At 51.5% G+C, this 27,034-nt stretch overlaps 1 protein-coding gene across 2 annotated transcripts in view; it reads right to left on the bottom strand.

Moving 5' to 3' along the window:
- LOC139234946 (tolloid-like protein 2) overlaps nt 1-27,034 on the bottom strand; it is a 251,756-nt gene that overhangs the window by 88,105 nt on the left and 136,617 nt on the right. For both annotated transcript variants that reach the window (XM_070865919.1, XM_070865920.1), the window contains 4 exons: nt 26,485-26,602; nt 25,384-25,562; nt 12,481-12,586; nt 8,430-8,554 (listed from right to left, as the gene is read on the bottom strand). In XM_070865919.1, the coding sequence (XP_070722020.1) occupies nt 8,430-8,554; nt 12,481-12,586; nt 25,384-25,562; nt 26,485-26,602 (528 nt within the window). The remainder of the gene's footprint in view (nt 1-8,429; nt 8,555-12,480; nt 12,587-25,383; nt 25,563-26,484; nt 26,603-27,034) is intronic.

The raw sequence follows: 27,034 nt of genomic DNA, 5'->3' as shown, positions 1-27,034 counted from the left end.
CTCAGTACTGACCCTCCTACAATGCAGCACCCACTCAGTACTGCCCCTCCGACAGTGCAGTGCTCCCTCAGTACTGCCCCTCCGACAGTGCGGCACTCCCTCAGTACTGCCCCTCCGACAGTTCGGCACTCCCTCAGTACTGCCCCTCCGACAGTTCGGCACTCACTCAGTACTGCCCCTCCGACAGTGCAGCGCTCCCTCAGTACTGCACCTCCGACAGTGCGGCACTCCCTCAGTACTGCCCCTCCGACAGTTCGGTGTTACCTCAGTACTGCCCCTCGACAGTGCGGCACTCCCTCAGTACTGCCCCTCCGACAGTGCGGCACTCCCTCAGTATTGCCACTCCGACAGTGCAGCACTTCCTCAGTACTGCCCCTCCGACAGTGCAGCGCTCCCTCAGTACTGCCCCGCCGACAGTGCGGCACTCCCTCAGTACTGCCCCTCTGACAGTGCAGCACTTCCTCAGTACTGCCCCTCTGACAGTGCAGCGCTCCCTCAGTACTGCCCTTCCAACAGTGCGGCACTCCCTCAGTGCTGCCCCTCCGACAGTTCAGCACTCGCTCAGTACTGCCCCTCCGACAGTGCAGCACTATCTCAGTACTGCCCCGCTGACAGTACTGCCCCTCCAACCGTGTGGCACTCGCTCAGTACTGCCCCTCTGACAGTGCGGACTCCTTCAGTACTGCCCCTCCGACAGTGCAGCACTCCTTCAGTACCGCCCCTCCGACAGTGTGGTGCTCCCTCAGTACTGCCCCTCCGACAGTGCAGCACTCCCTCAGTACTGGCCCTCCGACAGTGCGGCACTCCCTCAGTACTGCCCTCCGACAGTGCAGTGCTCCCTCAGTCCGATAGCCATTGTCTTTGGTCCCCGCCACAAACTCCGTTCCCTAGCCACCGACTCCATCCCTCTCCCTAGCATCTGTCTTACGCTGAGCCAGACTGTTCGCAACCTAGGTGTCATATCTGACCCTAAATTGAGCTTCCGGCCGCATATCTGCGGCATAACTAAGACCACCTATTTCCACCTCCGTAACATTGCTCGCCTCTGCTGATCTGCTGCTGAAACCCTTATCCGTGTCTTTGTTATCTCTACAATTGATTTACCTATCACCCCCTGTGCTCGCTGACCTACATTGGTTCCCGGTTAAGCAATGCTGCAATTTAAAAATTCTCATCCTTGTTTACAAAAACGCCCCTTCCCTATCTCTGTAATCTTCTCCAGTCCGACATGTATTTATATAGCGCCTTGGGACGTTTTACTATGTTAAAAGAAGCTATATAAATACATGTTGTTGCACTGGGAGTGTCAGCTCTGCACTAGAGTGTCAGCCTAGATTTTTGTGCTCAAGACTCTGAAGTGGAACTTGAACCCACAGCCCTGCGACTCGGAGGCGTGTGTGCTGCCCACTGAGCCACGGATCCCTGTGTACAAATAGGAATGGGCAGCGGCTAACAAGGCCACAAGCCCTGCGAGGTTGGCTAACTTGTTCTCCTGCAGTCAGTCCGAGATCAATAACAAACTGCTCCAGTTGCTAAACACAAGACTGCCTCCACCCCGCAGATAAAACTGATGGAGCATCAAGTCCCCGTGCCGCTCAGTCATCCCATGCAAGCCCCTGTCTGTCCCCGATCGGCAGAACAGTTCATTTCAAACATAAAACATGAGCTGCACGATAATGTCTGCCCCGCACTGCAGAGAGGCTCAGAACTGACACGTCACCGAGCGCGATACTGCGAGCTGGAGCTGTCCTCTCCCGCCGCTTGGTCACTGGGACCTTTCACACTTAAATGCACCCCCTTGTGTCTGTGTCTGTGAAAGTATCAAAGCACAGCCGGGGAACTTTAACAGGCGATGCTTCAGGAAGCGAATCTCGCACCAGACAACTGTCAATACCGGCCACAGCTGGAGAGGAGAGTGGGGCTGCCCTTTGATCAAATATTTTACAAGAACATCATTAGAACGCTGCATCAAATTAAAGCCGGTTAATGAGTGGGAATTGTTCAAAGAGCGTTTGTGTCGGGCTCACTCCAGGTGATTAACTTGCGACTTCACAAGCTCGCTCCCGGCAGTGAACAGCGGCAACCCGTGGTGGTGAGCAAATGTCCGACACTGCCTGAGCGCCTGTGGCCATTAACAATCCATCAGGCTCCGATAACCCCGCCTGGTGTCAGCTTTGAAACCCGCAATCTCCTGCAGATTAATGCAAGGCCAGCTTCCGAGCTTCCTCCAGCCTGAATCCGGCTGCTGTTTCGCGGACAGCAGCTGCCCTCATCCGTCCCTTTGTTACCTTCAGACTTGACTGTTCCAGCGCACCCCTGGCTGGCCTCCCACATTCTACCCGACGTAAACGAGAGGTGATCCAAAACTCGGCTGCCCCGTGTCCTAACTCACACCAAGTCCCGCTCACCCATCACACCCTGTGCTCGCTACTCTACATCGACTCCCAGTTAAGCATCACCTCGATTTCAAAATTCTCATCCTTTGTTCAAATCCCTCCATGGCCCGCGTCTCTCCCTATCTCTGTAATCTCCTCCAGCCCCACAACCCCCCCCACCCCCCCCCCGAGATGTCTGCGCTCCTCTAATTCTGGCCTCTTGAGCATCCCTGATTATAATCGCTCAACCATTGGTGGCCGTGCCTTCAGCTGTCTGGGCCCCAAGCTCTGGAACTCCCTGCCTAAACCTGTCCGCCTCTCTACCTCTCTTTCCTCCTTCAAGACGCTCCTTAAAATCTACCTCTTTGACCAAGCTTTTGGTCACCTGCCCTAATTTCAATTTATGCGGCTCGGTGTCATATTTTTATCGCATAATACTCCTGTGAAGTGCCTTGGGACATTTCACTACGTTAAAGGCGCGATATAAATACAAGTTGTTGTTGTTGTAGTTAAGAACATAAGAAATAGGAGCAGGAGTAGGCCATACGGCCTCTCGAGCCTGCTCCGCCATTCAATAAGATCATGGCTGATCTGATCATGGACTCAGCTCCACTTCCCCGCCCGCTCTCCATAAGCCCTTATTCCCTTGTCGATTAAGAAACTGTCTATTTCTGTCTTAAATTTATTCAATGTCCCAGCTTCCACAGCTCTCTGAGTCAACGAATTCCACAGATTTACAATCCTCTGAGAGAAGAAATTCCTTCTTATCTCAGTTTTAAATGGGCAGCCCCTTATTCTAAGATCGTGCCCTCTAGTTCAAGTCTCCCCCATCAGTGGAAACATCCTCTCTGCATCCACCTTGTCAAGCCCCCTCATAATCTTATACATTTCGATAAGATCACCTCTCATTCTTCTGAATTTCAAAGAGTAGAGACCCAACCTCTTCAACCTTTCCTCATAAATCAACCCCCTCATCCCCGGAATCAACCCAGTGAACCTTCTCTGAACTGCCTCCAAAGCAAGTATATCCTTTCGTAAATATCAAAACCAAAACTGCACACAGAATTCTAGGTGTGGCCTCACCAATACCTTATATATCTGTAGCAAGACTTCTCAGCTTTTATACTCCATCCCCTTTGCAATAAAGACCAAGATACCATTGGCCTTCCTGATTACTTGCTGCACCTGCATACTAACCTTTTGTGTTTCATGCACAAGTACCTCCAGGTCCCGCTGTACTGCGGCACTTTGCAATCTTTGTGAGGTCATGCTCTTTGATTTGTTTCTGTCAAAGTGCATGACCTCACACTTTCTAACATTATATTCTATCTGCCAAATTTTTGCCCACTCACTTATCCTGTCTATGTCCTTTTACAGATTTTTTTGTGTCCTCCTCACACATTGCTTTTCCTCCCATCTTTGTATCATCAGCAAACGTGGTCACGTTACACTCAGTCCCTTCTTCCAAGTCGTTAATATAGATTGTAAATAGTTGGGGTCCCAGCACTGATCCCTGCGGCACCCCACTAGCCAACCAGAGAATGAACCATTTATCCCGACTCTCTGTTTTCTGTTCGTTAGCCAATCCTCTATCCATGCTAATATATTACCCCCAACCCCGTGAACTTTTATCTTGTGCAGTAACCTTTTATGTGGCACCTTGTCAAATGCCTTTTGGAAGTCCAAATACACCACATCCACTGGTTGCCCTTTATCCACCCTGTTCGTTATATCCTTAAAGAACTCCAGCAAATTTGTCAAACATGACTTCCCCTTCATAAATCCATGCTGACGACTCTGTCACAAGGATTCTCCTCGCACAGTATTCCGGGATTTGGGAAAGATTGGTGGACACACCGAATGGTCTCCTGAACACACTGACACGAGCTCTGGAGATGCGAACTTCCCGGAGATGTGCGCTTCCCGGTGCTCTACTCAAGTGACCATTGTCCACGTGAGTGTTCGAAGGGGCCGTGTCTGCTCCTGTTCTCAGCCAATGTCCACACACAGGAATATCCCCCCGGCCCCGGGGGGATATTCCTGTGCACTAGGCCAGCACTCAAAACGTACCGAGGCTGCCCAACTCTCTCCACGCCCGGCCTTGGTGAGCCATGGCCCCCTAGTCTGGCCTGGCCACTCCACTGGTATGGGCCTACTGAGGGGCCAGGGAATGGAGGCAGCCATCTGCCTTCCCTGGGGTGTCCGGCTACTGCTGGAGATCAATGGCCAGTCTGTGTGGGCAACAGAAGGGCGCGAGACCCATAGACCATTCGGTGACTGAAAGTATCCGCTATGCCCACTGTGAGGGGTCACCTTGCTCCCAAACATCTCCGAGACCCTCTGATCTCAGGAGGGCCCAGGCTTTCCCATCCCGTAGCTTCCTGGGCGGTCCCATGGGTGGATCACGAGGGCGAAAGACCGTGATTGCACTATTGAGGGAGTGCTGCACTGTCGGAGGTGCCGTTTTTAAGATGAGGTGTTAAATCCAGGGCCTGCCTGCCTATTGAAGTGGCTGTTAAAGATCCCATAGCACTATTTGAAGAAGCATTTCCCCAGTGTCCTGGCCAACATCAGTCCCTTAACCAACACCGGAAAAAAACAGATGAACTGTCTGTGAGATCTTGCTTTGCAAAAAATAGCTGCTGAATTTGCCTGCACACCAAGACTTCCTGCAACTCACGGGCTGTGTCGGGCTCTGGGATGTGAGGCTGCTCTCGAGATACAAGCCTGACTGTGCTTTCCAACCAGGAGGGTGCTTGTGACCATATGTGTTCAGGCAATGATTGCAAGAGCACTTTGAATGGAAATGACTCTCCTTCCCTTTCAGTAATACAATTATGGCCAACATCAATGGTTGACACCTCTTTGGCCAAAGTAGGTGAGGTGATGCGACATTATTGCAGCCACAGATTTACTTACCGTTTGTCTCTGTTATGTTTAGAATAACTCCACAAGACTGTATATCTTAAGCTCAAACTGTTGTGACCTTGGTCTCTTTATTGTAACTCCAGAGTGAGGAGGCAGCATGGTGGACTGCCTTGCCCGGGGTATGCAGGTGACCCTTGGGTCTCCCACAGGTGTGCCCCCTGGTGGCAAGTCTTACACATTGGTAATGTTTACATACATAAGAGTCCCAGTCCCCCAACGTCTCAGATTTAAAATGTTTATCTCTTGTTCAAATACTTCCATGGCCTCACCCTACATATCTCTGTAAACCCCGCTAGCTCTCTGATTCTGACCCTTTGTGCCTACCTGCCCTTTGTCCTTCATAGGAGACAACACTTCAGCTGCCTGGGCTCTCAGCTCCAGAATTCCCACCCCCAAAGCTCTCCGCCTCTCCCCTCCTTGAAATCCAGCTCTTTGAACAAGCTTTTGGTCACCCCAGCTAATCACTCCTTCCTCGGCTCAGTGGCCATATGTTATCCGATCACGCCTCAGTGAAGCACCTTGAGATGTTTCCCTATGCTGAAGGTGCGATCTAAAATGCAAGTTGTTGTTATTATTTCAGCTCCGATCGCAACTCCTCAGATAATGAAGCAGTCCGTGCCCACATGCCAGCTTGGGCTGATGAGTGGCAAGTAACATTCACGCCACACAAGTGCCAGACAATGACCCTCTCCAACAAGCGAGAGTCTAACCACCCGCAGTGTGCACCATCTACAGATGCACTGCACCATCTCGCCAAGGCTTCTTCGGCAGCACCTCCCAAACCCGCCATCTCCACCACCTGGAAGGGTAGAACACCATCACCTCTAAAATCACACACCTTGGAGATATTCCTTCATCGTCACTGGGTCAAAATCCGTGAACTTCCTCCCCAAATATCATAGGCAATCCCTCGGGATTGAGGATGACTTGCTCCAACACTAACAGTGAGTTCTTAGGTGATTGGTGAACTCATTTTAAAGGGTAGAAGATGCCTGTGTGTGAATTATTTTAACGTGGGGTGGCGTTGCACACCAGCCACCACGCGGGCTTGACGGAGCTAGGTCTTGGTCCAGTGGCAGGGGGAGCCAGGCCAACTGGAGACAATACACACACACACAAACTCAAACATACCCCTACTGTCCTCCTTCCTGCCTCCTTCCCACAGGCCCTCTCTCTATGTGGAATTCATTGTCCTCAATGTAAGCCTCACCACGTCAGACTTGCTATTGGTCCGTGCTGCACCTTCCCTTGGTCTTGTCCACGCTGCTCCGCCTCTGGGCTCTGACCTCTCTGCTCCTCCGTGCCTCATCCGTCCACTCCTCTCTCCGCTTCCGACCTCCGCTCCTCGCCGGTCCCGACCGCGCTCATCCCTCCCTCCGCTCCTCGCTGCTTCTGACCTCCAGACCTTGCCCGTCCCGACCTCCGCTCCTCGCCCTTCCCGACCTCCGCTCCTTGCTCATCCCTCCCTCCGCTCCTCGCCGCTTCCGACCTCCAGACCTCGCCCTTCACGACCTCCGCTCCTCGCTCATCCCTCCCTCTGCTCCTCGCTGCTTCCGACCTCTGCCCCTCGTCCTTCCCGACCTTCGGACCTCGCTGGGCCCGACCTCCGCCCCTCGCCCTTCCCGACCTCGCTGGGCCCGAACTCCGCTCCTTGCCCTTCCCTATCTCTGCTCCTCCCTAACAGCGCTGTGGGAGTACCTTCACCACCTTCTCAAGGGGCAATTAGGGATGGGCAATAAATGCCGGCCTTGCCAGCGACGCCCACATCCCGTGAATGAATAAAAATATAAAGGGTAGAAAGCAATTAAAATTAAAGAGAGTAAATGAGGATTATAAAAATAACAATGAAAAACTGAAGGAGAACGTGAGAAAATAAGTTAGAGGAGATAAGAAAAAAAATCTTCAAAAAATATCGAAAGGAACGGTATCGTATTGTAACGGACAAACGGAGAATTATTCAAAGTGAGGTGGGTCTTCGAGCAGAGAGAACTCTGCATTTGTAAATGATCAAAAAATGGCGGTGGTATTTAATAAAAACTACACTTCTACAAACGTCGATATCTAAGTCGGATATCCAGGGCCAAAGCTCCCGGTGTAATAGCGTGGATATCGTGTAGGCTGCCTGTGAATTCCCTCTGAGGGCAGTGCTCGATGATGTGCTCCAGGGTCTGATTAGGAGCTCCACAGTCACATGATGGGGATACGTTAATCTTCCACCGATGGAGAAGGTGGCAGCATCGACCGTGACCGGTTCTGAGGCAGTTGATGGTTTCCACTGTTTGCGAGGAAGGTTTGATCCTTCAGGTTGTACTGTGGGGTCCTCGATAAGGAATCCATTCCGTATGTCACAGTTAACCCCGGCATTTCGCCGTCGGTCATCGAGGCTGAGGGGAGATCACTGAAGGGCTTCGGCGATGGTCTGAGTGGCCTTGTAGATTTGAGACGGGTCGGTAGCAGGTTGTTCCAGTCGGCCTGGATTGGCATGTCTTTGCTGATGTAGCGGTTGTATTCTCTGGAGACGGCATATTGGTGGCCTGGTGTGGTGGGACGATGTTTGCAAGCACGGGCAGCCAAGGTGATGGTGTCAATAAGAGAAACCGCTGATAATCTCACAGTAGAATTCAGCTGGACATCAAAGGATTTGACCAGCGGTCTAGATAACCGTGCCAGAGAGCAATACTCGGCTGTAGAGTACACCAGGGCGAGTGCTGCCATACCGAGGGTTTGAGTGTCTGCTCCCCATGTGGATCCGGCCACTTTTTGGATCAAGTTGATCCCTTTAGTCAAAATACAATGGGGGTCATTCTGACTTGGTGCGATAGTATAAAACGGGTGACGGTGTGTTGGCAGCCCGACTTACATCTCTCCCCAGTTTTATTTACACTAAAATCAATGGATTCGCTCTCGCCCATTTTACACTGTCGCACAAACTCAACATTAACCCCAGTGTTTCTCTCTATTTCTAAGGCGAGCAATTGACCAATGGTTGGACACGAGCTATCTAATCACCCTCACTCACTTAGGGCACATTAACATTTCCCAGGATGATAAGATTTACAGGTTATATCTTTTCGAATTACACCGTGAACAATTTGTCAGAAGGGGAGCCGCTTCTTGGCACATTACCTGGGCATCGGTACAGTTTCTTGGCTTGGGTGATGTCTCCTTGGCTCAGTCTCACCCTCTGCCCAATGGTTGGTCTGATGCCGTGGTCGTCTCTCCGAGGAAGGATGGTATCCAGAAAAACACCCCTTTGGAATGAACAGACAACAATAGCCCGTGAATATGGCAAAGTCAGCAACTGAAGCGCCATTGCAAGTGGCTTTGGACCAATCAAATTGCAATTTCATTGCCAAAAGTGTCTGGATCAGTGAGCTGGATGCTTGTGACACTATTAGTGAGCGGGTCGTGCCTGATAAACTCACTACAGACCAGGCAGAATCCTGTTTACACGCTGCAACCAATCCCCAATCTATTTGACAATTCTTGGAACTTTTGGAAAGGTCATTTAACATAGAAACATAGGAAATAGGTACAGGAGTAGGCCATTCAGCCCTTCGAGCCTAAACGCCATTCAGTATGATCATGGCTGATCATTCACCTCAGTACCCCTTTCCTGCTTTCTCACCATACCCCTTGATCCCTTTGGCCGTAAGGGCCACATCTAACTCCCTTTTGAATATATCTAACGAACTGGCCTCAACAACTTTCTGTGGTCGAGAATTCCACAGGTTCACCACTCTCTGGGTGAAGAAGTTTCTCCTCATCTCGGTCCTAAGTGGCTTACCCCTTATCCTTAGACTGTGTCCCCTGGTTCTGGACTTCCCCAACATCGGGAACATACTTCCAGCATCTAACCTGTCCAATCCCATCAGAATTTTATATGTTTCTATGAGATCCCCTCTCATTCTTCTAAACGCCAGTGAATTTCTTTCAGTCTCTCTTTCCTCCATCATGTCTGTGTTTCTCTTTCCTCCTTTATTTCAATCCGTCCCGCCTCCATCTCTCCCTCTCTCTCCCTTTACGTCGGTCTCTTCCTGTGCGCATTGGGTGAGTTGGGAGCTGCAGTAACGTAGTAGGTGTGCACAGCGGGTTAGAGAGGGCGGTGTCAGTGGGCATTGATCGGGGCTAAGGTGGGACGGGGTGAGCAAGGTGCTGCTGGGTGCTTGGGAGTGGGGTCTGGGAGTCTCCTCCTTGGCTGTGCTGCTGTTCACTGGGGGAGGGACTGCTCCCAGCCCCGGGCTCAACCTTCCTGACCCTGGCCCACAGTTCTGCACAAGAAGGCTGGACCAATCATCCCTCGCCCTCACAGCATAGCCATGGATCAGCGAGGTGAGAAGGGCGCTGTTAAAGCCCCCTCCTTGCATCCAGGCAAACTTCTGCTCGGCAGAAGAGCTGAACAGGAGCCAAGTGTTTGAGCCCCATCCCCCACTCCCCGCCCCCATCCCCTCTCTCTCTACCCCCCCCCATCCTCCGCTCTATCTGCCCCTCCATCCCCCGCACTCCCTGCCTCCATCCCCCGCTCTCTCTGCCCCCCCCATCCCCCGCTCTCTCTGCCCCCATCCCCCGCTCTCTCTGCCCCCCCATCCCCCGCTCTCTCTGCCCCCCCATCCCCCGAACTCTCTGCCCCCCCATCCCCACCTCATCCCCCACTCTCTCTGCCCCCTATCCCTTGCTCTCTCTGCCCCCCATCCCCCGCTCCCTCTGCCCCCCCATCCCCGCCTCATCCCCCGCTCTCTCTGCCCCCCATCCCCCGCTCTCTCTGCCCCCCATCCCCCGCTCTCTCTGCCCCCCCATCCCCCGCTCTCTCTTCCCCTCCCATCCCCCGCTCTCTCTGCCCCCCATCCCCCGCCCCCATCCCCCGCTCTCTCTGCCCCCATCCCTTGCTCTCTCTGCCCCCCATCCCCCGCTCTCTCTGCCCCCCCATCCCCCGCTCTCTCTGCCCCCCCATCCACCGCTCTCTCTGCCCCCCCATCCACCGCCTCATCCCCATTCTCTCTGCCCCCATCCCCCGCTCTCTCTGCCCCCCATCCCCCGCTCTCTCTGCCCCCCATCCCCCGCTCTCTCTGCCCCCCATCCCCCGCTCTCTCTGCCCCCCATCCCCCGCTCTCTCTGCCCCCCATCCCCCGCCTCATCCCCCGCTCTCTCTGCCCCCATCCCCCGCTCTCTCTGCCCCCATCCCCCGCTCTCTGCCCCACCCACCCACCCCCGCTCTCTCTGCTCCCCCCTTCCCCCGCTCACTATGTCTCTGATCCCGAGCCCCTCACTCAACTCTATGAATCTCAGCCTTGAAAGCTCCAGTTGGCCCCCAGCATCCACAGCCTTTTGGGGGCGAGGGCTCTACAGCCTCTCCCTGATTTCACTCCTGAGCGGTCTGGCTCGAACTTTAAGATTACGTCTCCTGGGTCTGGATTCCCAAGCAGAGGAAAAGCTTCTCTCGCTCCTATTGAATCCTTTTACGTTAGAAACACCTCGATTATATGGCCCCACAACCTTCTATTCTCGAACGAATACAAGCCCAGTCTATGAAGCCCATCCTCATAATTTAACCCCTTTATCCCCAGTATAATTCTGGTGAATCTGCACTGCCCCCCCCGCTCCGAGGCCGATATATTCCTCCCTGAGGGGCGGTTATCCCTGTGATAGATTCACAGTCCCAGAAAAGCCGGGAGACAGCAGTCCCCTTCAGGATTAGGGAGCCGGTTTGGCTGTGTGGACACCGGGAGTCACCTCGCTGATCATTGCTAACACTCAGAAATAAGGCAATAGGAATTGATTCTAACGGATTGATCAGACACACTTTCTGCTCTGTGAAACACTCGAGCCTGGATTCTATTCTTTGGGGCAGGACTTCCGCACAGCCCTCTGAATCGGACTCGACCCAACTTCTTCAGTCGGGGGCTACTGTAGATGCACGGCGCCGGGTCTCGCGATGGGATTCCCACCGCCAACAGGCATTCTGCCCGAGCTACAGGACCAGGAGAGCCAGTGATGGACCCCACAGATGCACAGCCACCCTGAAGGTCGGAGCAGCTGTCCTTCCGAAGGGCTCCGCAGGCTAACACATTCAGGCCTGGCTGCAGAGGAGGCCACGACAGGGCCGTGACTGGCCCCTCCCAGGGCTTACCGCTACCCTGACCACAGCAGCCTGAGGATGTGACGATTGTTGGGGCAGGGGTGGGAGGGAGCGTCCCGGGACAGGCAGAGGGTGGAGAAGGGGCGGCAGTGGGGTCCGTCGGGGAGGGGGAGACAGGGAAATGCTACTCAGGGTGGTGCGGCCTACCGCTACAGTCTGCCCCGGCACCGCGGCTAATGCCGCAGGAGGATCCCACACAACCGCTGGGCGCATTCAAAGCGATATTTGGTGTCGGAGTCTGCCCTTTTGAATAAAGGCAATAAACAGACAAGAACTAATCACCAACCCTGCCTGGCCCCAAGACCCCCAGACCCCGAGTCTCTGAGACCCCGAGACCCCGAAACCCCCAGACCCAGAGACCCCCAGACCCTGAGTCTCTGAGACCCCGAGACCCCCAGGCCCAGAGTCCCTGAGACCCCGAGACCCCCAGAGACCCAGAGTCCCTCAGACCCAGAGTCCCAGAGGCCCCCAGACCCCAAGTCCCCCAGACCCCGAGACACAGAGTCCCCCAAACCCCGAGACCCAGAGACCCCCAGACCCAGAGACCCCCAGACCCAAAGTCCCCGAGACCCCCAGACCCCGAGAGAATGGGGTTCATATCTGGATGGACACTGCTCCATGTATACACATCTGGACGGATTCACAGGCAGACGGGGCCTCGGTTCAATGCCCTGTCGGGAGGGTGGTGACCCTGACAATGGGTCCGTGAAGTGTCAGCCAAGATAATGCGCTCAAACCCCCTTGACAATTTTATTCCCTCAGACTCCATCACAAGCTGCTCTTTAATGGCATTCTGACCCAAACCCAACTGATTCCAATCCACTCCAATCCGGCTGAGGCTTTCAAAGAGCCGGAATAATTGGGAATCAGACTGGAGGAGAGAGAAACAGGTAAAAAAAAAATCAATGCAAATAAAAATTAAAACCAATTGAAAAGAGACCCAGTGAGTGCAATGCTTCCACTTTAGTTAAATTCTCCGAGCACTTGTTACCATTTACAGGAAGGGTGAAGAACTAAATCGACGTAACCTTAAAGTCCAACCTGGAGAAGGTGTTCCTAGCATAATGCATAATGCTGTCAAAGTCATACGTCTCTCCCAAGGAATTCACTTCAGCGGGCTCCATCTTCAGGAAGTTGTACTCCTGCCCTGTGACACAATAACAATCAACGTTACTATGCGACTGGGAGAGGCATCAGCGAGCACAGCTCTCACAGCTTTGTACAAGTCTAGGTTTGAGGGCTTGCCCATCGAGTCACACTTTCTAAAGGCATCACACCACACCTCTGTGATGGCCGGCTGAAATGAGGACACCGATCGCATATCTGATGGGCCGGCAGTTTGATTATGTTGGTCACTGCCAACGTGGACCGAATAAGCTGCAGAAAAATCAGCAAACAAATCGTTAACAATGTTTTATTACCAATCTAAACTGACCAATCAAATTGTTGAGATCATTTTGGGAAGCGGCCATTTTTGCATTGTCACCTACCTGAAAATTTACCATTAAGAGTATTATGAAAAATTAATTAAATTTGCAATAATTCAGTGTAGATATTTACTCTTATTCATAGAGTGGCTGTAAATCACTGGTGAAAATGTTCTCAGACAGGCTGGCATACTCCTTTGTTGGAGCCTGGGACTCAATTTGTTGGAGCTTCAGTTATTGGGTTGGGGCTTGATTCCTACCAATTGGCTGTAGTACATATCAATCACAGCTCCACCCTCTTCAGTTACAACGCCATCCATTGTATATGCTGGAGAAATACCACCAGTGCTGCTTCCGCAAGATCCTGCAAATCCCCTGGGAGGACAGACGCACCAACGTCAGTGTTCACGACCAGGCCAGCATTGAAACACTGACCACACTCAACCAGCTCCGCTGGGCGGGCCACATCGTTCGCATGCCCGACATGAGACTGCCAAAGCAAGCGCTCCACTCGGAACTCCTACACGACAAACGAGCCAAAGGTGAGCAGCGGAAACGTTACAAGGACACCCTCAAAGCCTCCTTGATAAAAGTGCAACATCCCCACCGACACCTGGGAGTCCCTGGCCAAAGACCGCCCTAAGTGGAGGAAGTGCATCTGGGAGGGCGCTGAGCACCTCGAGTCTCGTCGCCGAGAGCATGCAGAAAACAAGCGCAAGCAGTGGAAGGAGCATGCGACAAACCAGACCTACCCACCCCTTCCTTCAACCATGGTCTGTCCCACCTGTGACAGAGACTGTAATTCCCATATTGGACTGTTCAGTCATCTGAGAACTCACTTTTAGAGTGGAAGCAAGTCTTCCTCGATTCCAAGGGACCGCCTATGATGAAGATGATGATGATTCTGACAACTTAACCCTCCCCCTTAGTTTATTGAGCAGACCCGACCCATTCCCCCAGCTCCCTGCAGTGGGCTGGTTTGACCCAACCTGTTACTGCTCTGACTCCTTCAGTGTGACTCACCAATTGGGCCAATGGTGTGGGTCACTGATTGGGCCAATGCTGTGGGTCACAGATTGGGCCTATACCTCTATCTCCACTTCCAATGTGGGTCACAGATTGGGCCTATACCTCTATCCCCACTCCCAATGTGGGTCACTGATTGAGCCTATACCTCTATCCCCACTCCCAATGTGGGTCACTGATTGGGCCTATACCTCTATCTCCACTTCCAATGTGGGTCACAGATTGGGCCTATACCTCTATCTCCACTTCCAATGTGGGTCACAGATTGGGCCTATACCTCTATCCCCACTCCAAATGTGGGTCACTGATTGGGCCTATACCTCTATCCCCACTCCCAATGTGGGTCACTGATTGGGCCTATACCTCTATCCCCACTCCCAATGTGGGTCACAGATTGGGCCTATGGTGTGGCTCACAGATTGGGCCTATACCTCTATCCCCACTCCCAGCGCAAGGGCGAAAGCAACTTCCAAAATGGGGTCGGTCGCCTTCCCACCCAGGCGGGTCAGAACACTTCCCACTGGCGATGCAGCCGACGCCATTTTAATGGAGGCCTCCCACTGGGTGTCCAAAGCGCCTGCCTGATTCAGGCAGGCAGACCTTTTTACTGTGGAAATCGAGGTCCTGTGGCCTAAATAGGGTCCTGATTGGCATTCGTGGTCGGCACTGGTCAGGCAAGTGGGTGGGACAAGAGAGATATTTTTGCAGAGGTACCAGTGCGAGCTAAGGGTTTTTTGGTTGGATCTGGCCCAAAAGATTTGAGAACCTATTGAATAAGATAGATTTTGTTGATGTTGACTATTTCACTTGTCAGAGAGCCACGAGCAAAGGTGGTTTAATATGTTGCTCCAAGGTGGCCATAATTTGATCTCGCTCACTCCACTCTGTCCAAGATACACCTCCATCTTCTCCTCAGTGCTGGCTCTTGCTGCTGCTCACCGATTCTGCTTCTCACCACTGCCACTGAGGGCTCCGCATTCAGAAACAGCGCCCCCATCATACTCCTGGCTGCACCCGTGCTCCACTCCTCAAAGCTGGGCCGCTTCCAGTCCCCGCCTCCCCCCCTCGGTGCTCCACACTCCCTCAGTAGTCCCCCAACCACCCACTTGCCTTACCAGTGCTGACCACGAATGCCAATCAAAGCCCTAGTTGGGCCACAGGAGCCCGATTTCCACAGTAAAAGGGACCGCCTGCCTGAATCAGGCAGGCACTTTGGACACCCGGTGGGAGGCCCCCATCAAAATGGCGTCGGCTGCATCACCAGTGGGAAGCGTTCTGACCCGTCTGGGTGGGAAGGCGACTGACCCCATTTTGGAAGCTGCTATCGTCCTTGTGCTGGGAGTGGGGATAAAGGTATAGGCTCAATCTGTGACCCACACCATAGGCCCAATCAGTGACCCACACTGGGAGTGGGGATAGAGGTATAGGCTCAATCTGTGACCCACAACATAGGCCCAATCAGTGAGCCACACCATTGGCCCAATCGGTGAGCCACATTGGGAATAGACGCACCAACATCAATGTTCTCGATCAGGCCAACATCCCCAGCATCGAAGCACTGACCACACTCGACCAGCTCCTTTGGACGAGCCACATCGTCCACATGCCTGACACGAGACTCCAAAAGCAAGAGCTCTACTCGGAACTCCTACACGGCAAGCGAACCCCAGGTGGGCAGAGGAAACATTTCAAGGATACTCTCAAAGCCTCCCTGATAAAATGCAACATCCTCACCGGCACCTGGGAATCCCTGACTAAAGACTGCCCTAAGTGGAGGAAGTGCATCCAGGAGGGCGCTGAGCACCTCGAGTCTCGTCGCCGAGAACATGCAGAAACCAAGCACAGGCAGCGGAAGGAGCGTGCGGCAAACCAGTCCCACCCTCCTTTTCCTCCAACCACTGTCAGTCCCACCTGTGACAGAGACAGTAATTCCCGTATTGGACTGTTCAGTCACCTGAGAACTCATTTTTAGAGTGGAAGCAAGTCTTCCTCGATTTCGAGGGGCTGCCTATGATGATGATGATAGGCCCAATCTGTGAGGCACACTCCTGTCTAGTTAGGCTTTGTGCTTGGAAGGGAGGCTCACCCAGTTACCCCTCGAGTCTCGGCAATTATTGAGCTGTGGGAAGGGCGAAGGCATTGCAGCGAAGCCTAGGCCCATGATCCCCTAAAATCTATCTCGCGCATCCTTTCCAACAAGAGTTGAATATAGATGGCAGTGTGAGCTGTGAGGAGGATGATGCTAAGAGGCTGCAGGGTGACTTGGACAGGTTAGGTGAGTGGGCAAAAGCATGGCAGATGCAGTATAATGTGGATAAACAGGAAGACAGAATATTATCTGAATGGTGACAGATTAGGAAAAGGGGAGACGCAACAGGACTTGGGTGTCATGGTACATCAGTCATTGAAGTTTGGCATGCAGGTACAGCAGGCGGTGAAGAAAGCAAATGGCATGTTGGCCTTCATAGCTAGGGGATTTGAGTATAGGAGCAGGGAGGTCTTACTGCAGTTGTACAGGGCCTTGTTGAGGCCTCACCTGGAATATTGTGTTAGTTTTGGTCTCCTAATCTGAGGAACGACGTTCTTGCTATTGAGGGAGTACAGCGAAGGTTCACCAGACTGATTCCCGGGATGGCAGGACCGACATATGGAGGAGAGACTGGATCAACTGGGCCTGTATCCACTGGAGTTTAGAAGAATGAGAGGGGATCTCATAGAAACATATAAAATTCTGACGGGATTGAACAGGTTAGAGGCAGGAAGAATGTTCCCGTTGGTGGGGAGTTCCAGAACCAGAGGTCACAGTCTAAGGATAAGGGGTAAGCCATTTAGGACCGAGATGTGGAGAAACTTCTTCACTCAGAGAGTAGTTAACCTGTGGAATTCTCTACCGCAGAGAGTTGTTGAGCCCAGTTCGTTAGATATATTCAAAAGGGAGTTAGATGTGGCCCTTACGGCCAAAGGGATCAAGGGGTATGGAGAGAAAGCAGGAAAGAGGTACTGAGGTTGAATGATCAGCAATGATCTTATTGAATGGCGGTGCAGGCTCGAGGGGCCGAATGGCCTGCTCCTGTACCTAATTTCTATGTTTCTATGGATCAAGAGCAGAGCCCCTGGCTCATCTCTCGTCCCCTCAGCGAGGCGGAGGTTGATGTAGCACCTCACTGCTGCCCATGTAGCACTGAAGGATGCTGGTCTTTTGAATGTGGACTTTAACACTTGTTGTTAAGGAAGACTAACCGAATGGACTTGAAACTCTGGATGTGGACCTTGAGTTGTCCAATCTTAAGCAATGCCAATTAAGGCCTGAGGAGCAGGAACTGTCAGGGCGATATTCACTCCGCCCTATTGGCTGCTAAAGGTGACCAAATTGGAATGGGATCATGGGTATTACTCTTGCTTCAGACCGCTTGGGAGAAAGTGTTGTTACTAACCGCTGTTAGTGAGATTTGCTGTATTTTCGAAAGACAAGGTTGGAGATAAGGAAAGCATAAACAAAGACAACTGTCTTCTCAAGCCATGAGAGAGAGATAAACCAGGTAACTGCAGGACAGTCAGCCCATCCTCTGTGGTGGGAGATAATTCGTTGTCATGTGGAAGAGCATGGGTTAATAAATGACAGCCCACATGGATTTGTTAAAGGCAAATCACGTCTGACAAATTTGTTTGAGATTTTTAAGTAAATAACGGAAAGGGCTGATGAACATAATGCGGTTGATGTGTTTATAACAGGAGGTGACTGAGATTTTCAGTTTCTCATCCTTGTTTTCAAAGCCCTCCATGGCCTCACCCCTCCCTATCTCTGTAACCTCCTCCAGCTCTACACCCCTCCCTATCTCTGTAACTTCCTCCAGCTCTACACCCCTCCCTATCTCTGTAACTTCCTCCAGCTCTACACCCCTCCCTATCTCTGTAACCTCCTCCAGCCCTACACCCCTCCCTATCTCTGTAACATTCACCAGCCTTACAACCTTCCGAGATCTCTGCGGTCCCCCAATTCCGGCCTCGAGCACTCCCGATTATAATCGGTCCACCACTGGCGGCCGTGCCTGGGCCCTAAACTCTGCAATTCCTCCCTAAATTTCTCCACCTCTCTACCTCTCTTTCCTCCTTTAAGATGCTCCTTAAAACCTACCTCTTCTGTCCTGATATCTCATGTGGCACATTTTGTTTGATAACGCCTCTGTTGAAGTGCCTTGGGCCGTTTTCCTATGTTGAAGGCGCTGTATAAATGCAAGCTGGTGTTATTGATAGAGTACCACATAATGGACTTGTTAGTAAGATTGAATCCCACTGTCAGCATGATACTGTGATGTATGTAGCACTCAAACCACTGACTCCACACAGTCTGGTGTTGTAGTAACTGCTGCGACCTTGGTCCTTTATTGTGTAACTCCAGAGTGCCCCTCAGGTGTGGTGGGCAGCCTTTTATACTCTGTCTCACAGGTACTTTCGGGTCTCCCTCCACAGTGCCCCTTGTGACGCACCATTGTAATCATACATTTAATGTACCTGGACAATACATAACATCTCACCAGTTCCAAAAGCAAATTGCCGGTAACCTCGGCCTTGTTCGTCCTGGTTGATTTGTGAGTGTGAGTCCATGACCATCCACTTCCCTCTTCCCCCCCATGTACAGATTATGTTTGCGATCCGGTGCAAGCATGTGATATTAGCAGTCCTTACATGGGTGATACAAGTACACAAACATAATCTCCAGTAGAAAGCAGGTACACATAGACAATACATTTGTATGATACATATAGATGCATTGAAGGGTTATATCAAAAGGTTGCAGGTACACTGAACAGTTATTAAATCCCAGCTCCACTGGGTGAGGTGTGATGGCGGTATGCTGCCCCTTTTTGCCCGAGGTAATGGGCTGCGCTGAGACAGGGTATCGCAACTAATGCGTTGCCTCTGTTCTCAGAAAATAGTTGCCTTTGCAGCTTGTCTGCAGCTGTTGAACAATTGCATAAATCACATAAAATCAGGAATCGCATTAATCCATTAGTCATGTTAGTCACAGATCCATTACCCCTTTTAACTGTGCATTGCGATATTAACTCTTTTCACCAATCATATCAATCATTTTAATCACCGTAATCATTTTAGCATCAAAATATTAACTCGTCATAAATCACGTCATCATACAAATCACAGTAATCATTTTGACTCACTCTTGCCCTTACAAAAGTCTCTTTGTGGGGACCGCCAATGGTGTAAGGCCCCTTTAAGACTCCCGGGTACATTTCCCTTTTAAGACGCCATTTTGTTTTTCCCACGAGGTTGCTACTGGGCGCCGCCATTTTAGGTGCTCTTCTGGTGCCTGCCTGCCTCTCTCTGCAGAACTCTGCTGCCACGAGGCTCGCCACCATCTTGAACTCGCTGTGCTGCTGCCTGCTCTCCCTCCCTCTCTCTCTCTCGAGCACCCCACGCAGCTGACTTTTTGCCCGGGAGCCGCACACACACACACACACACGTCCTCCGGAGCCGACCTCCTCACTGCCGCTCCTCGGAGCACCGGCCCTCACGACATCGCCGAGCGAGTCCTGCTCCCGGAACTGCCGATTCACCGATCGTTTGTGGAGCTGCAAGCCCCGCAAACGGCCGCCTCTGCCTGCGGGCCGACGGTGCCTGCTGGAGCAGCCTGTCGAAGCCCTTCTCTCTTCTCCAGCTCGGTCGCTGCTGCTGGTTCCAGCGCCTCTTTCTCACTCTCAGACTTTGCAGGGGAGAGTCAACGGCCGCCGCTGCTCTGCCCAACCCCACACACGCTTCCTTCGCTGCCATCCGATCCAAAGGTGGAGGCCTGCTCTGCCTGTGAACACGGGGGACAGCGGTCTGTGGAGGAATGAAGTCTTCCCAGCTCCCACGGACCTTCCCCATCCATCTCCTGAGTAGTGGCGGCCCATCGCTTGCAATGCTCCACAAAGGTAAACCGTGCGTCTCGCCACCGTGAGATACCTGTTTATCCGCTCTGCCAGGAACAGGTCTCAGTTCCCTGGTGTAGGTACGCAGCTTCGCCGTGACCGGGACCAGCTTGGGTCGTGCAGCTGGGTTAATCCACAGTTTATCAAAAGTTTCCTGCCTCATCAGCGACTGATCCGACCCTGTGTCCACTTCCATACTCACTGGGACTCCGTTAATCTTGACTTCCATAATCACTGGGGCTGAATCATCGGTACACGTATACAGTCCAAACGCATCATCTTCTTCTACCTGGGGCTGGGATGCCCGTTGAGCCAAACCGCAATGCTCCTCGCTGGATAGCAGATCATCTACCATCTCCTCAGCCACACGGTGAGTCAGGTTTCTTTTGCACATACGCTGAAGGTGACCTTTCGTGTGGCAGGTATTGCACATATACTCCGCAAACCTGCACCGGTGAGCCCCATGGCTTCCTCCGCAGCGCCAGCATGGTGCTACTCGATCAGCCCCCCCTCGGCAGACTCTGAGTTCCAGGATCCTGAGGTCCGTGCTCTCTGCCCTGGGCAGAGCCACGTTCTGCAGTTTTGTCTGTGACGGGTGCTATCCTGTGAATAGTACCTGCCGGGTTTGAGACCGTGTGGATCATCTGCTTGGTGCTGCAAGTCGAGGCCATAAATGCCCGGCTGATGTTGATGGCCTGCTGCAGGCTGACTGTAGGTTCAGTGGATAGCAGCTTGTGAAGGAGACCCTCACGGCCAATCCCCATAACAAAGATATCTCACAACGCCTCGTTAAGGTGTGTGCCAAAATCGCACGGCGCCGCGAGTCTCCTGATGTCTGCAGCATATTTGGTGACAACCTGGCCCTCAGGTCTGCAGTGGTGGTAGAATTTGTGCCTGGCCGTGAGGATGCTCTCCTTCGGTTTCAGTTGGTTACGAATGAGTTCAATCAGCTGCTCATATGACTTGTCCTTGGCGCTCGCGGGTGCCAGCAAATCCCTGACGAGACGGTAAACCTCATCGCCACAACTGGACAGCAATATCGCCTTACGCTTCTCTATCAGTGCGTTCGTGTCCTCCGTCAGGTTGTTTGCTATAAAATAATACTCGAACCTTTCCGTAAAGGCATCCCAGTCATTACCCTCTGTGAAATCCTTTAGCGTGCCCAAAGTAGCCATGGTTGCGTGAAGAGCTCGTCCGTGTCCTTGTCGCCAATTTGTGATGTATGTAGCACTCAAACCACTGACTCCACACAGTCTGGTGTTGTAGTAACTGCTGTGACCTTGGTCCTTTATTGTGTAACTCCAGAGTGCCCCTCAGGTGTGGTGGGCAGCCTTTTACACTCTGTCTCGCAGGTACTTTCAGGTCTCCCACCATAGTGCCCCTTGTGGCGCACCATTGTAACTATACATTTAATGTACATGGACAATACATAACAGATACACACGGAGAAACTGTTTCCACTAGCAGGAGAGTGAATAACCAGAGGACACAGACCGAGATACTTGGTAAAATAACCCGAGGGGAGAGGAGGAGATTTATCGTTTACGCAGCGAGTTGTTATGATCTGGAATTCGCTGCCTGAAGCAGATTAAATAGAAACTTTCAAAAGGGAACTGGATAAATACTAAAGGGGAGAAATTAGCAGGGTGACAGGGAAAGAGCGGGGGGAGTGGGACTGATTGGACAGCTCATTCACCGAGCCAGCACAGGCACGATGGGCCGAATGGCCTCCTCCTGTGCTGTGAGATTCGTGAACTAGCATCAAGCTGTTCTGATGGCACCAAAATGCTATAACAGCCATTTCACAGCGAGTTCTCGGAGACAGGAGCACTTCAAAGATGACAGAGAAGAATTAACCCCCATTGATCAACCTTGTTTCTGAGCTTTGCTCCCGAACAAGGTTGTAAACATCTTTATCTGTGAAACTGCCGTGTGACAACAGGCTGTAATTTGCCGCCCCGAGGGATGCACACACATGCCCTAAAACCCGGAACTTGCGATCGGGCAAGAATTCTCTTGGACGATCTCACAAATCCCCGGGAAACGGGCATTCACGGGCGGAGAGTTGGACTATTTGCCAGCGTAAGGGCTGCTTTTACCAACGTGAGAGTTTTAAAAAACAGAAAAATAAAATGTCACCAATAATTTAGACATTTAGAAACCTATGAAACAAGGCAAGTTTATTTTTAACCTCTTTAAAACATGTACATTTATTTTTCAAAAATTTAAGTTTTTGTTTTAAGTATTTAATTAAATGCCATTTCAATTAATTTTAAATATGTGATGGTTTTTAGAAATGTATTTGAAGTGTGGAGGTATTTTTCCGTACATACGGAATCGCTACAAGCATGAGTGGAGATTCCCTCCTGTCATTGGTTGGGCCGGCCCATGTGATCCCAGGGGCTCTTGTGAATCGCCTGCACTCCTGAGATACGTGTGCCTCTTCCCGCGCATAGAAACATAGAAAATAGGTGCAGGAGTAGGCCAATCGGCCCTTCAAGCCTGTACTGCCATTCAATAAGATCATGGCTGATCATTCCTTCAGTACCCCTTTCCCGCCTTCTCTCCATACCCCTTGATCCCCTTAACCGTAAGGGCTATATCTAACTCCCTCTTGAATATATGAAATGGCATCAACAACTCTCTGCGGCAGGGAATTCCACAGGTTAACAACTCTCTTGAGTGAAGAAGTTTCTCCTCATCTCAGTCCTAAATGGCTTACCCCTTATCCTAAGACTATGTCCCCTGGTTCTGGACTTCCCCAACATCGGGAACATTCTTCCCGCATCTAACTTGTCCAGTCCCGTCAGAATCTTATATGTTTCTATGAGATCCCTCTCATCCTTCTAAACTCCAGTGAATAAAGGCCCAGTTGATCCAGTCTCTCCTCATATGACAGCCCAGCCATCCCTGGAATCAGTCTGGTGAACCTTCGCTGCACTCCCTCAATAGCAAGAACGTCCTTCCTCAGACTAGGAGACCAAAACTGAACACAATATTCCAGGTGAAGCCTCACTAAGGCCCTGTACAACTGCAGTAAGACCTCCCTGCTCCTGTACTCAAATCCCCTAGCTATGAAGGCTAACATGCCATTTGCCTTCTTTACTGCCTGCTGTAACTGCATGCCCACTTTCAATGACTAATGAACCATGACACCCAGGTCTCGTTGCACCTCCCCTTTTCCTAAGCTGCCGCCATTCAGATAATATTCTGCTTTTGTGTTTTTGCCCCGAAAATGGATAACCTTACATTTATCCACATTATACTGCATCTGCCATGCATTTGCCCACTCATCTAACCTGTCCAAGTCACCCTGCAGCCTCTTAGCATCCTCACAGCTCACACTGCCACCCAGTTTAGTGTCATCCACAAACTTGGAGATATTACACTCTATTCCTTCATCTAAATCATTAATCTATATTGTAAAGAGCTGGGGTCCCAGCACTGAGCCCTGCGGCATTCCACTAGTCACTGCTTGCCATTCTGAAAACGACCCGTTTATCCTGACTCTCTGCTTCCTGTCTGCCAACCAGTTCTCTATCCATGTCGGTATATTACCCCCAATACCATGCGCTTTGATTTTGCACACCAATCTCTTGTGCGGGACCTTGTCAAAAGCCTTTTGAAAGTCTAAATACACCACATCCCTTGTCCACTCTGCTAGTTACATCCTCAAAAAATTCCAGAAGCTTCGTCAAGCATGATTTCCCTTTCATAAATCCATGCTGACTTGGACTGATCCTGTCACTGCTTTCCAAATGCGCTGCTATTTCATCCTTAATGATTGATTCCAATATTTTCCCCACTACTGATGTCAGGCTAACCAGTCTATAATTACCCGTTTTCTCTCTCCCTCCTTTTTTAAAAAGTGGTGTTAGCTACTTAGCTACCCTCCAGTCCATAGGAACTGATCCAGAGTCGATAGACTGTTGGAAAATGATCACCAATGCATCCACTATTTCTAGGGCCACTTCCTTAAGTACTCTGGGATGCAGACTATCAGGCCCCGGGGATTTATTGGCCTTCAATCCCATCAATTTCCCTAACACAATTTCCCGCCTAATAAGGATATCCTTCAGTTTCTCCTTCTCACTAGATCCACTGTCCCCTAGGTTATTCGGAAGGTTATTTGTATCTTCCTTCGTGAAGACAGAACCAAAGTATTGGTTCAATTGGTCTGCCATTTCTTTGTTCCCCATTATAAATTCACCTGAATCTGACTGCAAGGGACCTATGTTTGTCTTTACTAATCTTTTTCTCTTCACATATCTATAGTCAGTTTTTATGTTCCCTGCAAGCTTCCTCTCATACTCTATTTTCCCCCTCTTAATTAAACCCTTAGTCCTCCTCTGTTGAATTCTAAATTTCTCCCAGTCCTCAGGTTTGTTGCTTTTTCTAACCAATTTATAAGCCTCTTCCTTGGATTTAACACTATCCTTAATTTCCCTTGTTAGCCACGGTTGAGCCACCTTCCGTGTTTTATTCTTACTCCAGACAGGGATGTACAATTGCTGAAGTTCATCCATGTGATCTTTAAATGTTTGCCATTGCTTATCCACCATCAACCCTTTAAGTATCCTTTGCCAGTCTATTCTAGCCAATTCACGCCTCATACCGTCGAAGTTACCTTTCTTAAGTTCAGGACCCGAGTTTCCGAATTAATTGGAGAGGCCCAGGACCGCCAGTCTCCGTATCTCCTGGACTACCAGGTACGCTGGCATTTTATTGGAGGATCGGAGGCATTTCCCAGCGGGAAGCCTCCAAGCGAAAATTAAAGGTCAATGACTCTGGCCCTCAACAGGTTAAAAGATGCTACAAGCCTTAATTGCTGTAGGAACGATGAGATTTCTCACACAAATAGCAAACTACAGCCCTGCTCTGTAAGACGTTCCATTAACCCGTCTTTATCTGCACTCCTCCCCCAGATACATAATGTGCCATCCAGACATGAAAAATTAGCATAATTCATGTAACATCTCCAACACAAGGCAGCTCATTTCTAACAAATGTTTCTCATCAAGTCCATTTCCAGTCTGTGCCATTACTGTGCGATGGGCTGAATGGCCTCCCTCATCCTTACTGATGTCCAAGATCGTTGTGAACCGCACAGTTTAACAGCACAGGACTCCGGTCCGCCCTCTCACTGCTTGTCCACCTCAGGTGGCCCGAGCTGTGGGCGAGGGGCAAGAATTCCACAGCCCTCAGTGACAAATCTACCCCTCTAGGACCCAGGACTGACCCAGGCCGGCTGACCAATCAGCAGCAGCATCAACTGCACCACCCCTTCCATTTGCAAACAAGTCCGCCAGGAACCCCTCACCCCACAGAGGGACAGACACAATCAGATGCCCAACCGGACAGTTAATGCGGCAAACAGCTGGGATTCGATGGGCTGTGGGACTGAAGTTTGTGTTCTGATATTGTAACTTTGCCTTGCCACAGCAGACCCCCCTCCCCCCTCGCCCCCCCCCTTCGACCCCCGGCCCCCCCCCTCACCCTCGACCCCCGGTGCAGATCCCCCCCCTCCCCCCCACAGTCTCCGGGAGGCTGAGGCATGTTACCTGGCTGTATGTTCTCTCTGATGATGCTGACGTGAGCGTCTCTGTCCGGTCGGGTGTGCTCGTGCCAGAACCCAATCACATGCCCCAACTCGTGAACGACGATTCCAAACTTGTCGCAGTTTTTGCCGATGGAGATGGCCTGGGGCCCCCCCCCTCGGCGCCCCACATACGAGCAGCACCTGGAGACCAGTCAGAAGGCAGCGTCAGTCAGCTTGTGGAACAGGAACCAGGCTCAGCGCTGCACACCCCCACACTCAGTGCCTCTCGCCACCCTCCCCTCAATATCCTGCCCTCCTCGCCTCAAAATGCATTTATATAGCGCCTTTCATAACCTCAGATTGTCCCATAATTACAGTCAATGAAGTCCTTTCGAAGTGTAGTCACTGTTGTAATGCAGGAAACACGGCAGCCGATTTGCACACAGCAAGCTCCCACAGCCAGCGCAAGAGGCAAATGACCAAATAGGATGGAATGTTGGCTGGGACACCAGGGAGATTCCCTGCCTTTGGAAGAGTGTTGTGGGATCTTTTATGCTACCTAAGGAGATAAGCAGGGCCTCGGTTTAATGCCTCTTCAGAGAGACAGCACTGCTGTCAGTGCCGCACTCCGCCGGTGTGCCAGCCGAGATTATGGGCTGCCGCTCGCTCAGTGCGACTTGAACCCATGACCGGGGGTCTCAGAGACGAGAGTGCGACCGTCCGAGGCAGCCTGGCCTTTCGCAAACCGGACCACCAAGCAAAGTCTGTCTGTGCACAAAGGAATTCCTGCCGAGGTATCTCCGAGTCATAGAAACATAGAAATTTACAGCGCAGGAGGAAGCCACCTCGGCCCATCGTGTCCGCGCCGGCCGACAAAGAGCCGCACGGCCCTCGGTCAGCAGCCCTGAAGGTTACATATAAACTTATGAACAATGAACAATGGCGGACAGGTAAAGAGCACCCAGCCCAACCAGTCCGCCCCACACAACAGCGACACCCCCTACACCGACACCCCCAACACCGAAAACATTCTGGGAGTCCTGGAAACTCCCCCGAATCAATAAGAATGTCGGTGTTGGTCAAAATGTGAGAGTTTCCAGTAGTTCAATCCGAATACACTTACCCACATGGTCTATAAGTAAAAACAATAAAACTTTCCTCGCTACTCCGCTCCACGAACGTGACACAGGTGAACTTCTCCCAGTGCCTCATGGCTTGCTTGAATATGGCTCTCTGAGTTCCTGAATCATGTTAAACAAAGTGGTCACTGAGTTGGGATCCCAGCACAGCACACAATAAAACCAACGACAATCAGTCCCACTGATCCCCACAGTATCAGACGGCAGGCTGCACCTCTGGTGATGTGTGGCTCCCAGTCTGTCCAGGTGAGCATGTGCAGCTCCACACTGCACTGTTACACACACTGTTCCTATACAGCCATGCTTGCTGTTCTGCTAAACTACAGCTGCTGATATACCGTGTGAGGCTCGTGCTTCTGTCACCGGCTGTCGACCTGTGGATCTCACCTAGCTCACGGCATCCCGTAAACAAGCGTTCCCAGATTCACCGCGGATGGCAGCTGGGAACACCAGAGAATTTCATTCAGAAAACATGTGAACAACTGCCACAGGATAGGATGGGGTCATGCTGCAGGGCCGGAGCAGGATCCTGAG

Source organism: Pristiophorus japonicus, chromosome 22, assembly GCF_044704955.1.
Source record: "Pristiophorus japonicus isolate sPriJap1 chromosome 22, sPriJap1.hap1, whole genome shotgun sequence".
Lineage (NCBI taxonomy): Eukaryota > Metazoa > Chordata > Chondrichthyes > Pristiophoridae > Pristiophorus > Pristiophorus japonicus.
Note: the sequence above shows the minus strand (reverse complement) of the source record. Positions and strands in the feature narration are given on the sequence as shown.